This window comes from Artibeus jamaicensis, unplaced genomic scaffold (genome assembly GCF_021234435.1).
Source record: "Artibeus jamaicensis isolate MK-2021 breed Jamaican fruit bat unplaced genomic scaffold, CSHL_Jam_final contig_384, whole genome shotgun sequence".
Lineage (NCBI taxonomy): Eukaryota > Metazoa > Chordata > Mammalia > Chiroptera > Phyllostomidae > Artibeus > Artibeus jamaicensis.
In genome coordinates, this window is record NW_026521810.1 from 12,320,006 (window position 1) to 12,337,637 (window position 17,632).

At 36.8% G+C, this 17,632-nt stretch overlaps 1 protein-coding gene across 1 annotated transcript in view; it reads left to right on the forward strand.

Annotated features, from left to right (window-relative positions):
* ZC3H6 (zinc finger CCCH-type containing 6) overlaps positions 1-14,195 on the forward strand; it is a 55,057-nt gene extending 40,862 nt beyond the window's left edge. The window contains exons 8-12 of the mRNA XM_037136200.2: positions 3,703-3,812; positions 4,212-4,465; positions 5,344-5,855; positions 6,173-6,406; positions 10,892-14,195. Of these exons, the coding sequence (XP_036992095.2) occupies positions 3,703-3,812; positions 4,212-4,465; positions 5,344-5,855; positions 6,173-6,406; positions 10,892-12,363 (2,582 nt within the window). The 3' untranslated portion in view covers positions 12,364-14,195. The remainder of the gene's footprint in view (positions 1-3,702; positions 3,813-4,211; positions 4,466-5,343; positions 5,856-6,172; positions 6,407-10,891) is intronic.
* The last annotated feature ends 3,437 nt before the right edge of the window (positions 14,196-17,632 follow it).

Consider the following 17,632-nt stretch of genomic DNA (forward strand, 5'->3'; position numbering starts at 1 on the left):
GAAGGGTTTAGAAATCAGATGTACAACCTACGAAGCCTAGTTTGGTTATGGATTTAAAAGAACACGTTACATAAAGTAAGTCTAGTCAACCATTTTACTTCAAAAAGGCAGACTAAGTTTTATTCTTTAGGGAAATGAAATATATAACTTCCCTTTGGAAAAAATCTATGAAATAAAGGTACTCTGTATTTAATGTACTCAGCTTATAACTATTTTAATAGCATGTGCTTCCTGAAGGAGTAGGTGGCAAAATATTTATTTTATGACTTAATTATTTTTACTTAGGTTTGTAAGTAATAAATTATCATTGTTGAATGTTATGAAATCAGAGTCTCATCAGATCTTACCATCAATTATCACTGTATGTTCTTCCCTACCTCTTCCTTTGGAAATCTATACATCTAAATTGCACACCTCCCCTCACCTAAACTGGTATATCACTGTATGTTTATAGTAGTCCTTTAAAAATACATATATAGTATATCAGTCTGTGTTAACTCCCCCACCCCCAAAATATCTAGCTGGTTTTTCACTACAATTAGTGACTGTGGAGCCTTTATCTCCCAATCTGAAACTCATCTTTATCATGATTAAGTGCTTTACATCCATGTTTTTGTTCTAGAGTTTCCGCTTGGCTCCATTGTCGGTTTGTTCTCATACCTCTGCTGCTTTGCTATGATTATTGGCACCTCACCAGCATACTTGAATTTGATAGATTCTCGCATTTATTTTTCCAGATAAAATTTAAAATAGTCTTGTCTAGTTAAAAAAATAATGTAAAAAAGGAAAGTAAAAAAATCCCTGTTATCATAGATCTAAATATAAAAATAAAACTATACATATAAAGATAAAACTATACAAACACGAGAGGTGTCTATGGATGTAGTCCTTTATTATCTGAACAGAAGTATGACTTAAAATCCAGAAGCAATAAGGGAAAAGATTAAAAATTTGCATAAATTTTTTAAATTTGCATCACAAAAATATGACATAAGAAAAGTAAAGGGTAAATAATAAAATGGGAAGAGTTGTTTACAACTTGTATCACTTACAAAGAGGTAACAGCCTGATATATGAGTTTCTAAATATTGGGAATAAAAATGGGGTAAGAGATATAGATAATTCACAGAGAGAAGTGCAAAGGGCCCAAAACACAAGAAAAGATGTTCAATCTTATTTATAATAAGAGAAATGCACTTTAATCTATGTCCACGATACCATTTGTAGCCATCAGATTTGCAAAAATCCCCCCTCCCCCCGCACATTTTGTTAGCAAGGTTGTGAAAAAATAGATCTACTCAGACTTTGCTGTTGGGAATGTGAAATGGGGTGTCCTTGTGGAGGAGAGCTAGGCAGTGTTGGCAGAATTACACATGAGTTCACCCTCTAACATAACAGTCCTACTATTTTTCAAGTTCTGGTGAATTAATGGATTTGGCCAGTGATTAATGATGGCTGTTAAAATCATTAAGTGGAAAGTTGATGAAAAACTTTATAATTGATGAAATGGGCTGACAATACCTACCTGCACCAACTGATCAGTCTTAGTACTAAAAAGAAACAATTAGCCCTGGCTGGCTGGTGTAGCTTAGTGGATTGAGTGCGGGCCTGTGAACCAAAGAATTGTGGTTCGATTCCCAGTCAGGGTACATGCCTGGGTTGCGGGCCAGGTCCCAGCAGAGGGCACACCAGAGGCAACCATACATTGATATTTCTCTCCCTCTCTCCTTCCCTTCCCCTCTAAAGATAAATAAAGAAAAATAAAAAAAGAAACAATTAGATATCAAGTGCCTCTCGATATGATGCAATAGGGAGTATTTATTTTAATAAACACCTGTGACAAGTTTAAACTTAAATAAATGATACAAAAATACAAAGGGTGGGAATTTATAGGGATCAATAAAGGAATTTGAGATATATGTTGACTAGATGCAATGTGTGGATCACCTCTTGATCCTGATCTGAACAAAGCAATTACAAAAAGGCTTTTTTTGAAAGTTTGAAAAATTTGTATATTGACAGGGTAGTAGTAGATAAAGAGATAAAATAGATGCATTCATGTTTCATATTGATAAGGTCGTGATTGTTAAAAATATTTCTTACCTGTTTGAAGTAAACATGGAGATACCCACAGATTAAATGCATTTGGCATATGCTTTTGAGGACTCGTGTGTGTTTTGAGGGAGAGTTGTGAGGAGCCTGTGGGGTGGCACAGATCTCACCAAATGGCCAGACGATGAAATCGTTGAACTGGCGTGGCCAGCATGAGGGAGCCGATTGTATTCTTCTCTCTACTTTGGTATATGTTTGGTCATTTTAAAGCTAGTTTAAAAAAGAACTCGAGGTAATCTGACTCTTCAGGAATAATTATGCTAACAGTATGGCATAAAGTCTTTCAGATTTTTTTCTATGCTAAAGTTTGTGAGTAGAGATAACATTTACACCTAATTTTTATAAAAATGTGATTAAGCTCTGATTGAGAAGGTTGTATTTTTATTTAGCATTTACATCTTTACTTCACATGGATTCTATTTTAATATATAATGTGCAGTAAGAACCTAATTTTTTTCTCATTGGTTAACTCATTATCTCATCTTCAAGCGATTTAAAACGGTACCTTTACCAGAGCGCGATTTCTCTATGTGCACAGTTCAGCCTCTGCCCCACTGGTGGTCCTGTGTGACCATTCCCTTTGTAAATGGTCTGCAAGTGATCCTCCTTTCTTGATCAAAATATTGTAATAAATTTGTCTTCCTCAAGAAAAAGAAATAACATTTTTTCTAGATTTGACATATTTCTTCAGAAACCAGGCACCTTTTAAACTCTTTCTGAAAGCTTTCAGTCTATCCTTATGTTTTTTTCTCACAGTCATGCCATCTGTAAATAATAATTTATACCTCCTATTTTAAATGTGTCAGCTACATGTCTAGAATAATGTTAAATAGTGATTGTGGTGAACATAGTACACATTTTAGTGATAATTTCCTTTTGTTTTAACTTGTGGCTATAGTTTTAAGATAGATTTTTGTAAAAAATCAAGTTAAGTATATTCTTATTTTACTAAGAGTTTTTTTAAATCAAAAGAGGATTTTGAATTGTATCAGTTGTTTGCTCTTGCTAAAATGATCATGTAATTTTTCTCTTTTTACCTTATCAATGTAATGATTGCAGTAATACATTTCCTAAAACAATTCAGAAATTCTTTTTAAATATACATGACCTGAAAATGGTGTATTTTCCACCATACTTCTAGGTTTTATGTCCTCTATAGTAGATTGTCTCTATTACCTTGAATGAGACCAGCCTTTAAGTCAGACCAGCCTGTACCTCACATTGTTGGGTTGACTTTAACAGAACATATCAAGCTCTGTATTCTTCATGGATGTAAGGTCTTGCTACAAAACTCATTTGTTCTGCATAATATTTTATTACTATGGAAAATAATAGAGTGTGCATAACCATTATAAATATTTGTCTTTAAAAAGTGTTTCCTAGTTCTGGTAGAGTAAAAGAAATTTTAATTTTTGAATGTTTTGATGCATAACTAAAATATTTAATCTTAGAATGAATTATCTGATTTGATTATAGAAAATTCAGTACAATATATAATCATAAAGTCCTATTGATTCAGCACAGTTATATTTTTGGTTTAAAAATATTAGTTTGATTGTATTTGGTATATTCCTTAATATTTTTATTTACATGAATTTCCATGCAAGTTCTATCATAGTGGAGCAAAATGTTACCAAGGAGACAAGTGTAAATTTTCACATGATGATTTGACTAAAGAAACAAAGAAACTTTTGGACAAAGTGAGTAATATTTTTTTGTACCTTGATTATTTATTATGTCTCTCTACAGACTCATTTGACTTGCATCATGTTTTATAAAACTGCTAAGAAGCCAAAGACTTTATTCAGGTTTTGTTAATATGGTGTTTTAGGAAAGCAGCAAGTTTGGGCTAGAAATTAAGAATCTTTTATTCTCATCCTTGTTCTCATTAAAAAGTTGATTTAGTTTGAGAAATACCCTTTACCTCTTTGAACCTCATTCTCTTTATAAAAAATGAGTTAACTGTCTATGACCCATTGCAGCTTAATATGTTTTTCTATTAAAGTTTAGTCTTTGGCTAAACTAGTTTACTAAAATCACAGTTTTCAATGTAAAAGAAATCTTGTTTTAATGTGGTAATCTTTGCTAACTACTTTCAGGTGTTGAACACTGAAGAGGAGCCCACAAATGAGGATGAAAGAGAGTTAGAAGAACTTAGGAAGCATGGCATAACCCCTCTTCCCAAACCCCCTCCAGGAGTGGGGCTCCTGCCAACGCCAGCAGAGCACTTTCCCTTTTCTGATCCTGAAGATGATTTTCAGACAGATCTCTCTGATGATTTCAAGAAAATTCCATCTCTTTTTGAAATAGTTGTAAAACCTACTGTGGATTTAGCACATAAGATTGGGAAAAAGTAAGTTAAAAATTTCAAAAGTGCTGGCAATTTTCCCTTAGAAATTTTTTTAAAGAAATGCCCATTAATACTTATTTATTTATTTTTAAGCAGAATGTGGTTTATTAGAGAGCAGTAAGTACCATACAGAATTTCTGGCGAAACCACAGAGACCAGTTTGTATTATTTGCAGTCCAAAATAGAAGAAGCCAGGAGAAAAATTCAACTATACCACACAATAGTCTAGCAGAAAATCTTCTGCTAGGTTGCACAGCTGGGCAGCCAGAACTGGGACTTGACACTTGAACTTTATAACAGCTGCCTAGAAGAGCCAAATGTCTCCAACATTATGCCTTTGTCCCCTAGAAATTCTCATTAAGAAACTAACTTACATCCCTGTTAATCATGTGAGTAAGCTCAGGTAGAAACAGCAGCTGTGTGGCACACACCTCGATTGCTGCTTCCCATGTCCTCTGTGTCCCTGCCCTCTGCTGCCTCCCACTGTCTTAATCTACAGAATCCTTAACCCAGTTTCCAAGCCTCTCTACACAGCAATGAGGACTAGAAGAGAATCAGTCAAAAACATTTATCTCTGGGTGGCAGGATTAGGGGTGATTCATTTATCTTTCCACTTCCTGTATTTTTCAAAATGCCAATAAGGAGTAAGTTTTAGAATAGCTCATAATAAACAGCAATTAAGAAACTGGGAGCTAAAATGAAGGCAAGATCCACATGTTGGCATTTGCAGTTATAGATAATTTGGAATAAATGGCTTCTTAGAAAAAGAGTATTCTATTCTGATACAGAAAAACACACATAACCAACATCCATTTAGAAATGTGACATTCTTGTTTCTCTTTTTTCTTTGAACTAAGAAATATTATTTTTTCTGTTTACAGGCCACCAGCATTTTATAGCAGTGCCTCACCACCAGGACCACAATTTCAGGAAAGCAGCCCACATCCTCAGCATATTTATAGTTCTGGGTCAAGTCCAGGTCCTGGACCTAATATGTCTCAGGGACACAATAGTCCTGTGATGCACCCAGGCTCCCCTGGACATCATCCATGTGCAGGACCTCCTGGTCTACCAGTGCCACAGAGCCCACCTTTGCCGCCTGGTCCACATGGAGTGGTAGGTTCCCATAGCCAAGCTGGAGTACTCATTCAGCCAGATGCACCCTTGTCAGCACCAGGTATGAGTGGTGCATACCATTGCCCAGGTTTTACAGAACACATGATAAAAGTACCCAGAGAAAATCACTGTGCTCCAGGCTCATCACACCTGCATGGTTCTGGTGAAATGCAGCTCAACACCAGTTATGAGTCCCTACAAAACCCAGCTGAGTTTTATGATAATTACTATACACATCATGCTGTACCTAATTTTCAGCCACCCAATAACTCTAGTGGTAAGTTTACCTTTCAGAATAACTCATTTCTAATTTTAAATATTTGGAGTCCTATTTTTTATTAAAATTATAATAAGAAAGTATGTTTTAAATCTAAGTAAAGTGTGATGAAATTTAGACCTTAAGATATGTTTACAATTTAAACAAATACTTATAACAATAGAACTTTAGATAACTTTTAAAAGTATTTATAATTACTAATTTACTAATCAAATGTGATTAATATTAGAGCTTCAATTTCTTATAATTTACATGGTACTCCCTAGTGGAGTTTTGTGATGAATTAATGTCTGTCTTTTTCCATGTTATGTGTGTAGATGGGTTGTGGCATGGTGAGTTTGTTCAGCATCAGCCTCCCATTGTTCAAGACTCATCCCACCATGGAAGTGGGTGTGATGGCAGCAGTAACATGGCAGGCCATGATCCCCTGCCTGCACCAGGTCTCCTCCCTGCAGTGCAGAGAGCTCTTTTTGTTAGACTTACTCAGAAATACCACGAAGGTGAAGAACCAAGCAGCACCCAACCTCAAAGGGCACCCAGCAAGGAAGAAGGTATGTCAGATGTTATGTTAGCATCCTACCTGTTTGGGTCATTCAGTTCCTGAAATGCTCTCGAACAGGTTAATGTTTAAAAATGAGTTCCTCTGAACTGTCTATTCTATTTTCAGTTTACCTAGTAGCTCCTCTCTTTTGGAGATTGTGGTTTCCAGCACCATCAATGTATTATTAGCAGTTAATTTCAGAGCGTTTGATTTAAACTGGTGAATAGATCTGAAAGCAGAGTATAAGGCCTAAGTGAACAGACTTGCTGTTAAGCCTTTTTGTTTTAGAAGAAAAGAAATAGAAAAGGAACAGGATACCTTACAGTTCAGGAATTTTGACTTCTAGACTAACTTCACAATGATTCAGTTATTAGAGAAATTTTTATGGGCATAGTCTGTATACTTCAGATTCTGCTATATGGTTAAGGAATATTATATTTAATATAAGAGATTATATGCAGACAATAAATTTACCTTAGTATTTTTGATATTGGTAAGTGTATAGCAGTTGATTTAGTCAAGAGAAATGTTTAAAATATCCAATTATTATAAATTACAAAGGTGATATATTTGGCCATTTTTAAACATAAAATTTATGAAGAACTATGTAAAACTATGTATATAAGTGTATAAATATAGTTTATGTGTGTGTATATACACACTATGTATATGTATATATGTACATATAAAATTAGGTAGTTACAAGCTATTATATAAACATTATTCTATTTTTAAATAACAGTAACTATTTAACATCACAGGGAAATGAGGGATTCCTAATAACTTCATTTCATGTATAATTTTTTCTTTTTTATTTTTCAATATATTTTATTGATTATGCCATTACAGTTGTTCTAGTCCCCCCTTCATTCCCCTCCACCCTGTACACCCCCTCCCCCACCATTCCCCCCTTTCATTTATGACCACGTGTCTCAAGTTCTTTAGATTCTATATTTCCAATACTATTCTTGCCCTCCCCCCTATTTTCTACCTATTGTCTATGCTACTTATTCTCTGTATCTTCTCCCCACTTCTCCTCCTCCTCCCCTGTTGCTAACCCTCATGTGATCTCCATTTCTATGGTTCTGCTTCTGATCTAGCTGTCCTCTTAGTTTGCCTTTGTGTTAGGTGTGGTTGTTAATAACTGTGAGTTTGCTGTCCTTTCACTGTTCATATTTTTTATCTTCTTTTTCTTAGATAAGTCCCTTTAACATTTCATATAATAAGGGCTTGGTGATGATGAGCTCCTTGAACTTGACCTTATCTGAGAAGCACTTTATCTGCCCTTCCATTCTAAATAAAAGTTTTGCTGGATAGATCAATCTTGAATGTAGGTCTTTGGATTTCATGACTTGGAATACTTCTTTCCAGCCCCTTCTTGCCTGTAAGGTGTCTTTTAAGAAATCTGCTGACAGTGTGATGGGAACTCCTTTGTAGGTGACTGTCCTCTTATCTCTTGCTGCTTCTAGAATTCTCTCCTTCATTTGAATCTTGGCTAATGTAATGATGATGTGCCTTGGTGTGTTCCTTCTTGGGTCCAACTTGTTTGGGACTCTCCGAGCTTCCTGGATTTCCTGGAAGTCTATTTCCTTTGCCAGAATGGGGAATTTCTCCTTCGTTATTTGTTCAAATAAGTTTTCCACTCGTGGCTGTTCCTCTTTCCCTTCTGGTACCCCTATAATTTGGATGTTGGAACGTTTAAAGATGTCCTGGAGGTTCCTAAGCCTCTCCTCATTTTTTTTTCATTCTTGTTTCTTCATCCTTTTCTGTTTGGTCATTTTTTTTCTTCCTTCTGGTCCACTCCTTTGATTTGAGTCCCAGTTTCCTTTCCATCACTATTGGTTTCCTGCGCATTTCCCTTCATTTCAATTAGTTTAGCCTTCATATGTTCCTCTAGTTTGTGACTAAAATCAACCAGTTCTGTGAGCATCCTGATCACCAGTGTTTTGAACTGTGCATCTGGAAGGTTAGCTATCTCTTGGTCGCTTAGATTTATTGGCTCTGGAGCTTTGAGTTCTTTTTCTGCTTGAGCCATAATATTTTGGTCAGGTCATGCCTATTACGTATGAGGGGCAGAGCCTTAGGTGTTCACCAGGGCCGGCCACCCAGGTGGCTGGGTTGTGATGCTGAATGTGGGGGCGGGGTCAGAGAGGGGCAATGGCGTTTCTTCTCTCTCTCGGATTTCTGTCCCCTCTGCCGCTTCCCACAAGCAAATTGGGCCCTTCTGGTGCTGGTTCCCAGGTGTGTGAGCTTGTGCACCCTCCAGGACCCTGTGGGTCTCTGCAATGAACTCTCTGTGAGCCTGGGAGGTTCTCCCGGCACCTTCACCCTGAAAGTCTTTCCAATTGGTGCATTCAGGCTCTAATTCCCATCGCTGGGGCCCTGGCCTGAGCCGTCTGTCTCACTGCTCACTCCTTCGCTTGGTTTATCTGAGCGCCAAAGCGTGACTGCAGTCAGCCAGCCACCTTGCGCCTTCACTGGGTCTGCCCATTGCCACCCCACACCTGGGATCCGCCAACCACCGCCTGCCCTCCTGCACTCCGGAGCTCCTCGGTCGGCTGATCTTTCCTGCCCAACCCTGCTCTGCCGCTGACTTGGCCCCTCTTACTGGTCTGGCTGAATGGTTCGTTATTGTCGGACTTCCATACAGTTCAATTTTCTGTGTTTTGACTTTGTTTTTGTTACTAAAACTTTGTTGTCTTTAAACTTGGTTGTGCCAGGAGGCACAGTGTTTCCATCTACGCCTCCATTTTGGCCATAAGTCCCATTTCATCTTGGCCAGTACAATTTATGTTTATTCCTCTAAATGCTTAAACTTAATTTAAGAAACAACCATTTAATGGCAGGCTTTCTATAAAGTCTTACAGAGCTTTATGCTTTCATAAACAAGAAAATCCTCCTTGGTTGGGTGGCTCAGTTGGTTGGAGCATTGTCCTGTACACCAGAAGGCTGCAAGTCTGATCCCCAGTTGGGGTGCATTCAGGATGCAACTAATCAATGTCTCTGTGTCACATCAGTTATTTCTCTTTTTTTCTCAAATCAGTAAAATTTTTTTAAAAATCAAAACTTTTCTAAATGATAGATTTTATACTATAATATTATACAATTGGTGATGTTTTATAAGGGTTGTTTTCCGTGTACACAGAAAAAGTCTTGACACGCTAGGGCTTTTTTGTGTTTGTGTTTATCAGTTTTAATATCCTTATAAATCTTACCTGTTCTTTGATAGAAAGCTGTTAACCATCATTTTCTATCTAGTATTTGCTTTGCATTGACCTCTGCTATCCCACTGTCCTTCTGGTCTATATTCATTCTCATTCCAAAAGGGATTTTACTGCTTATGAAATATATTAATATGAAAGTGAGAATAAGATAGCATCTTACGTATTTAAGTCAGGTAACAAATTCTGTGAGGAGTGAAGTTACTCTTCAGAAATATTTAAAGTGATTCACAAGCTAAGCTCTACACTTTGGGGTCAAAGAAAAGAAGGAGAGAGACCTAGTGTCTAGAGGTCATTTTCCCAGACCCTGAGATACCAGTCAAACCTTTTGCCATTGTGACATAATGTATTCTATGTCAAACCACATTCCCTCTCTAAAAAGTTCTCGTTTTGTGTGCTCTGTTCAGACTTAAGTATGTAACCCTAGAGTTTCATATAGTAGAAAAATATTAATAAGCAGTGCAAGGAGGTAAAATTAGAATAACTACAATGTTCTGTTGATCCAGGATAGTCTAGAATGGGGTGTGTGTGTGTGTGTGTGTGTGTGTGTGTGTGTGTGTGAATGGAGAGGAGGCGATTCATTCTATTATACCTTCTACTCAACTAGAGAACAGGCCTCTGATAGATAGTTCTGCTTCTTACCATTGCATGTAACACATGAGGGATAAACACTTCAGGAGTAAGGCTCAAAGTATTCTCATAAACGTCAAGTATATACACTTCAGCATGTTAGTTTTATTTCTTATTTTTAATTTAATGCTTGAATAGCTAATATAGTCACATTTTAAAAATTTACTACATCTCAAAATATAGTAAACTATAAATGAACAGTCTTATTTGCTCAGTTCCCATTGCTTCCTTAACTGTCATTATTAGTGTTTTGTCTTCTTTCCGAATATATTTTTGTGTCTTCCCATTGCCGGAGCTTAAGGGTTCCTTGAATTAAAGAGATCCAAAACTTTTTAATACTCCTTTCTTAGAATATTTTCCCTTCTACCTGAACCCCGTTATCCCACACCCATGCTAACTTCTCTTTGGCCAATTAGAATGAGGCCCCAACTTTCTCAGGTTGGAAGGACATTGCATGTGGTCTGACATCACAGCTCTTTCTTTATAGACTATAATAATGGAATTTATCATTATCATATCACATCCTATCTCATTTCAGTGTTGAAACCCTACACTCATTTCAGAAATAGCATGTGCTTTTTTATCTTAATTAAGGCCAAATCTGAAGGCTTCATTCTTTATAATAAGTCTTTGTCTGCATTTAGATGATACTGTTAACTGGTATTCCAGTAGCGAAGAGGATGAAGGGAGCAGTGTCAAGGCAATACTGAAAACATTACAGAAACAAACAGAAACATTGAGGAATCAGCAGCAATCTTCCTTGGAACCTGGTATTCCTACTGATCCAAGACTTGCTAAAGAGAAGAGTAAAGAAAACCAGGTTGTTGATCCTCGACTTAGGACCATCCCAAGGCAAGACATTAGAAAATCATCTGAGTCTACCACACAGGGTCTCAGACTTGTGTGGGATCCCAGGAAACTAAGAGGGAATGCAAGTGGGCATGTAGGCTCTTTGGCTGGAGCAGTAAAGTGTGATTTACATCATGCACATGCTGGTGCTAATGTCAAACACAAGAGAGGAGATGATGAGGAAGAGGACACAGAAAGAGAACTGAGAGAAAAACCTTCTTTAATACCTCTGGACTCTCCCCCTGGGGCAGCACTCCAGGATCCAAGGTCACAGCTGAGACAGTTCAGTCACATTAAAATGGATATTACACTCACCAAGCCCAGCTTCGCAAAACACATTGTGTGGGCTCCAGAAGACTTACTTCCAGTCCCTTTACCAAAACCTGACCCTGTATCTTCAATTAGTTTACCTCTGCCTCCTCTTATAGCCGACCAGAGGCTCAGTAGATTATGGAATGCAAAAAGTGATCTCCATCAAAGCACAGTGCCCATCGATTCAAAAGTAGCAGCCAAAGCCAAAATTAACACAACAAACAGAGAAGGCTACCTGGAACAATTTGGGGACTTGCACAGTTCAGCAAGTAAATTAGGAGACCCCAGGCTGCAAAAAAAATGTGATCCTAGACTTCACAGACTGCACAATGCAGTCTCTCAGCAAGCAGTTCTGAAGGAGTCACATACATCAAAGGGTGCTCCTCACTTAGCCAAGTCAAGCCCTGGTGTGTCACAGCCCTTAGTGGCAGTAACCAGCAACTCCGGGCCTGGGGCTTTGCCTCCATATGCTCCTAAACTCTCGTCTTCGGCCAGCGTTCCACTGGGGACTCCAAGTTCAGTTCTCAGTGGTATTAGTTTGTATGACCCTAGGGAACATGGTTCTTCATCCATACCAGAGCGAACAACAGAAAATGCAGAGAACCAGAAAAAAGGTGGTGGTTTAAAAAGCAGTGACAAAAATGAGCCTTCTCCTGGAGAAGAAATCCTGCCACAGAAAACCACCCCAGATGTGGAAGTCACTGTTGATGGGCCAGCTGACCCACAGGCGAATGTTCTCGGGAGCTCCTGTGCAGTTCAGGTCCCCGCAGTGCACAGTCTTCCCATTCAGGCATTGACAGGCTTAATTAGACCCCAGTACAATGATCCAAGGCAGTCAAGGCAGATGGGACAGCTGAGCCCCACCCCAGATGATGACCCCAGTGGAGAAACGGATGACAAATCTCTGAAAGAGGTTTTTAAAACTTTTGATCCAACTGCTTCACCATTTTGCTAGCTATTGTACAATTAGGCAGTTCTTTTCAGTCGTGACCATTGCAGTCTTCTGCTGTTTTGTAACTGGTTTACCTCTATAGTTTATTTATTTTTAAATTATAAACACTTTTCAGCTGCTAGTATCAGAACCACATGAATTTATATCCTCTAAAGGTTGTGGTATTTTATATAATATTTTTATAAATTTAAGAGACTGTAGCAATTGACATAGAAACTTATTTATCATGTTAGTGTCGGTAAAAATACTTTTATTGTAAATAAACCATTATGAACTCAACACTCTGCCTGAATATATACCAGTTGTCTTTCATAATCAATGTTTGGATAAATGATTACCACTTTTATATGATTTGTTTGTTTCAAGCAATATGATGTACATTACTTTTGGGAAACAGTATTTTGACTAGGATCCTCTGTATTTGTCAACACATAACGGATTACTATGTAATGCTAACTGCTAACAAAAATGTAAAATGAAGTAAAGAAAACATTTTTTAATTACAATTAGCAGAGCAGTTCATGTTTTAGGGCATCACTTTTATTAGTGTGGACAATATTATTTGTGTAAATGAAGCATTTGAATGTCATATCTTTTAAAAGTATTTTTATTGTATCATAGAAATTAGATATATATAAATAGATTGTTTTGCTAAAGTGAAAAAAATCCCAAGTTCTCTGATACAACTTTTTAAATTTAATTTTTCATATTAAATAGTTATAAGTTACTGCTGTCACATTGTGATGTTTATGTGTTTTAATGTTTTTTGTCTTTAGCAGCATAATTTGTATTACTTTTTCAAATGATATATCCACGATAATTGTATTCATCATGACTTTGGCATTTTTATAAAATTTTAAAAGATCCAGTGAGAGTCTGTAGTTATTGCATATTTTCTCTTGAATAGCAAGAAAACACAGAGATGTTATAGTCAACTGTGTGGCTACCAATAAAGAATTTTTCAGATCTCATGTGACTGGCATTCTGTAACAGAGGAAATAAATATTCCATGTTCTGATAGTTTGGAAGTGTCCTAAACTGGTTAGAAATTGCATTTTTATAGAAAGTAATTTATATTTATTCTTGTGTATTTATTGCAGTGTAAAAGAGTGACAGCCTTATTTGTTTTATACCTTTATTATTTATAATGGACACTAAGTATTACACTGATACTCATGTCCTGAACTGGAGGATTATGACAGTATTTGCTGGTAACAATTACAGTAAGGAACTTGAAAAGGAGCATTTTGTTGTAAAAGATAATGAAAATGCAGGAAATCAGTTCTTGGGTGACAACAGCTACTCCTGAGAAGTGATGTTAAAAATGCACAGGAGCCCTGGTTAATGTAACTCAGTGGATTGAGCGCCAGCCTGGGAACCAAAAGATCACCAGTTCAATTCACAGTCAGAGCACATGCCTGGGTTGCGAGGCCAGGTCCCCAGAAGGGAGCATGTGAGAGGCAACCACACACTGATGTTTCTCTCCCACTCTTTCTCCTTCCCTTCCCCTTTCTCTAGAAATAAAATCTTTAAAAAATATATACAGGAAAACTATTTCTGTGGGAACAAAACAATTCAGATAGCATATGGTCTATGTTAATGCCTGTTCTTTATGTTCACATCCTAACCCTTGACCTTTATTGCTCTGATTCTGTGCTTCCATGGGGTTAAGTGAACAGGACCCTGCCAACCTAAGAAGCTCACTATGTTCAAAGGAACGTGAATTCCCGTTATTTATATTTTGGTTATGATGTTGCCTAAAATGGCTCTGGATGCCATTTTGGGGTTAAAAATGCAGTTTGAAGCCACCATCGAAAGTATTTGCTGATTTATTGTCCAAAACAAACTTTATTGTTAATTGAAAAGTCATTGGAATAGATAAAGCTGAAAAAAATTGTATATATAGTATGTATGTTATTTATAAGTGTACTTACATATACTTATATATAAGTATATATTGTATTTAATTATAATGTTACATGGTTATATATCTTTGTTATTTTATATATAGATTATATATGTATCTTTGCCAAAAAACAAATGCAATCCAAATTATTAACAGAAGATATTTTTTACTAAGACATGTTAAAAGATTAATTAAAAAGTAAGGTTTAAAAATCATTAATGCAAATTATAATGTTCATTTACTCAGTATCCTTGAAGTGGATAAAACTGACAGGAAAAATTATATTCATATATATATGATTAATATATACTATATAACTATCTTTGTTATTATATATAAACTATATATGTATATTTTTGTTAAAGACCAAATGTAATCCAAATCCTTAACAGAACTTTTTTTAAAAGAATTTATTTATTCTTGGGGAGAGAGGAGGGGGTGGAAAAAGGTAGAGAAACATCGATGTGAGGGAGAAAGATTGATCAGTTGCCTCTCGCACATACCCCAACCAGAGAGACCAGGCCCACAACGCAGGCATGTGCCCTGACCAGGAATCAAACTGGTAGCCTTTCTCTTTGCAGAATGATGACCAACCAAATGACACCAGTCAGAGCAACAGAAGATATTTTTACTACTAAGACAGATGTTAAAAGGTTAATTAAAAAGTAAGGTTTAAAAACCATTAATGCAAATTATAATGATCACTTACTTGGTATCCTTGAGTCCTTATTACAGTTGATGTCCTAGAGGCTATATTACAAGAAAGTTTGGACATACTTTTAAATTCAACAATACATTTTATATGAAGATGTTTTATTTAAAATAATTTCTATTTGTGATGCTTTTTTATTGGGATAACATTAGTGTAGGGGATATCCTGTTATATTCTGTCAACCTGGATTATTTTACAATCCTTTTTTTTTCTTGTTTTCTCACCAAAATTTACTAAGTGGCCATTTTGTCCAATGAATAAGCTCCTCTTCAAGGTGAATTGGTGTTTTTAGAATCCGTGTAATTTGATTTACACTGTAGCACACTGACAAGTATGTTACGTCCCTATTTTTAGAAGCCAAACACAGATAGTAGAAGTAACTCATGTCTTAAAACATGGATTTGATTCACTGACTGAAATGTGACCTAACCATTCATACTGGTTTGTAACAGAAATTTTATGCTTGTTCACTGATGTTGAACAGAATAGAATATATCAGGATGTTGATTTCCAATACTCAGATAATCATTATTTAGAACAAGCAAGTGTTTTCCTATATCTTGTTTAGTTTTCACTCCAAACTCCTGTCTCTATAGCTTTCCCAGTTAGGACCTCATTCTGAACCTTGAAAATGAGCCGCATGTTAGAGTGATTTCAAACTCTGACTCAGCAGTTTCATCTGTTTCCTGATGACCACCCTGTGACCCAGCCGTATGCGCCAAACCCCAGTTAGGCTGCAACCAAAGCAGCCTAAATTTGAAATGGTATTGGGTTAGGTGTCTGTGTCTGTTGGCTTGTATAGGACTTCAAATGGTAGTTTTTCTTTTTAGTCCTAATTATTTTAACACTGGAAGAGTAGTTGATTAGTAAATAAGTTCTGTATATGCATTCAGATAAGCCACTTTTTAAAATTAATTAGAACACAGGTGTTAAACACAAGGCCCCTGGGCCAAATCCAGCCCTCCACCTTGTTCTATCCGGCCCAGCACCTTGCTGCTTCCTGGTGGCAGTGCCATGCACCTTGCCCCTAGTTAAGGAGTAGTTACATTTATACAGTCCTAAAATTACATTTGGCCCTTTAAGGGCAACCATGAGGCTGATATGGCCCCTGGTGAAAATAAGTTTGACACACCTGCATTAGAAGGTAGGCAGGAAAGGAGGACTTAACGAGGGCTGGAGGTTTTAAAGCCCACAAATTCACATTCTTGTTCTGATATGACTGACGTGTGTTTTGTCTCATGTCTAGTTCCTTCTCTATGAAATGGGGATAATTTTGACTGTGCACAAACTTAAGGAGTAAATGAATTATTATTTTAAAGTATAAATATAAAATTGCTTTATAACTTTCACAAACATTATCATTACACTCATTAAAGTAACAAAGCTCAAATCAGCCTGCCTTTTTTGGAAAGGATATAGGCCTAAGGACATTAGGTTAACATCAGCATAATATTTAGAATCTCTAGAGCACACTTTAAATTGGATCTTAATGCTTTTGAAGGCAGGTACTGTATGTGTCTCCTTTTTGTTCCCCCACTGTATCAAGCCTAGTTCTAGGCACACAGTGCATTATTAACTGCTTCTTGATTGCTTCCCAATATCCACCTAGGTTTAGACTTTACAGTTGCTGTCAACTATTAGAGCAGATGTGGCAAAGCCATTCCATGATTACATCAGAAGGAATACAGTTCATAACTTCTACTTCTTCAATACACACAGAGCACATGCCTTCTCCCTTCTACCCTCACCCCTCAGCTGGTCAACTGAACAATAGAAAGGTAGGGCTGTGGCGGCTTTACTGAGGAGCTAAATGTTTCTACAATAATTCATAACTCTTTTAACAGTCTTCCAGACTTGTAACTTGACTGCTTAATGGCAGAGGTTTGAATAGATCAATAATTTATTCCTATACATTTATGAAGGATTCTTTCTATAACCAGAAGGAATTGTATAACCAGAGTTTTATGTTTTTATTTGAAATATCTTTCTCTAATTTTCCCCTTTGAGTCCTCATAGTATCAACTAAAATTAAGAAGATATGCCTAATATAGTGAATTTCCAGTAGCATTAAACACTTCTTTCTCCTAACACCATGGACAGTAATTTACCCTTTCAAGTCATGAATTGCATTCTAACATGAGTCTTCTGTCTGGTCCTTAAACATCCACATTACACTTTGGAACAGAGTAACCATATGCTACAGTTGGCAAAAATCATTATGGGCACAATGGAATTCTGTCTCTGAACAAGAGTGTGAATTCTTGGAATAATATTTTATAGTTTTGTTCGTCCTCGAATCTCTTGTTTTTTTAAACTTAGAATTTATTTTTTGAAAAGTTGATACATAGCTAACTATAGCATTTTAGAGAAGTATCAGCTCTGTGAATTTAGGCACCACACTTCTTGGCTCACTGCTGTGTGTGTGTTACATACCGTTATGTGTCCCTGACTCCTGGTGACCTCATAAATGACTGATGTCCACAGTGTCCTGTACTCAGTACCCCACTCAGCTCCTGTAGACTGAGAGCTGTTGCTTTCTTACGGAGCCAACCCATCTCCCATTGGTGTTCCTCTCTTCCTGCTATCTTCTGTTTTTCCCAAGAACCCTCCCTTCTCACAGTGTGCCGGAAGTAGAGCAGTTTCAATGTTGTCAT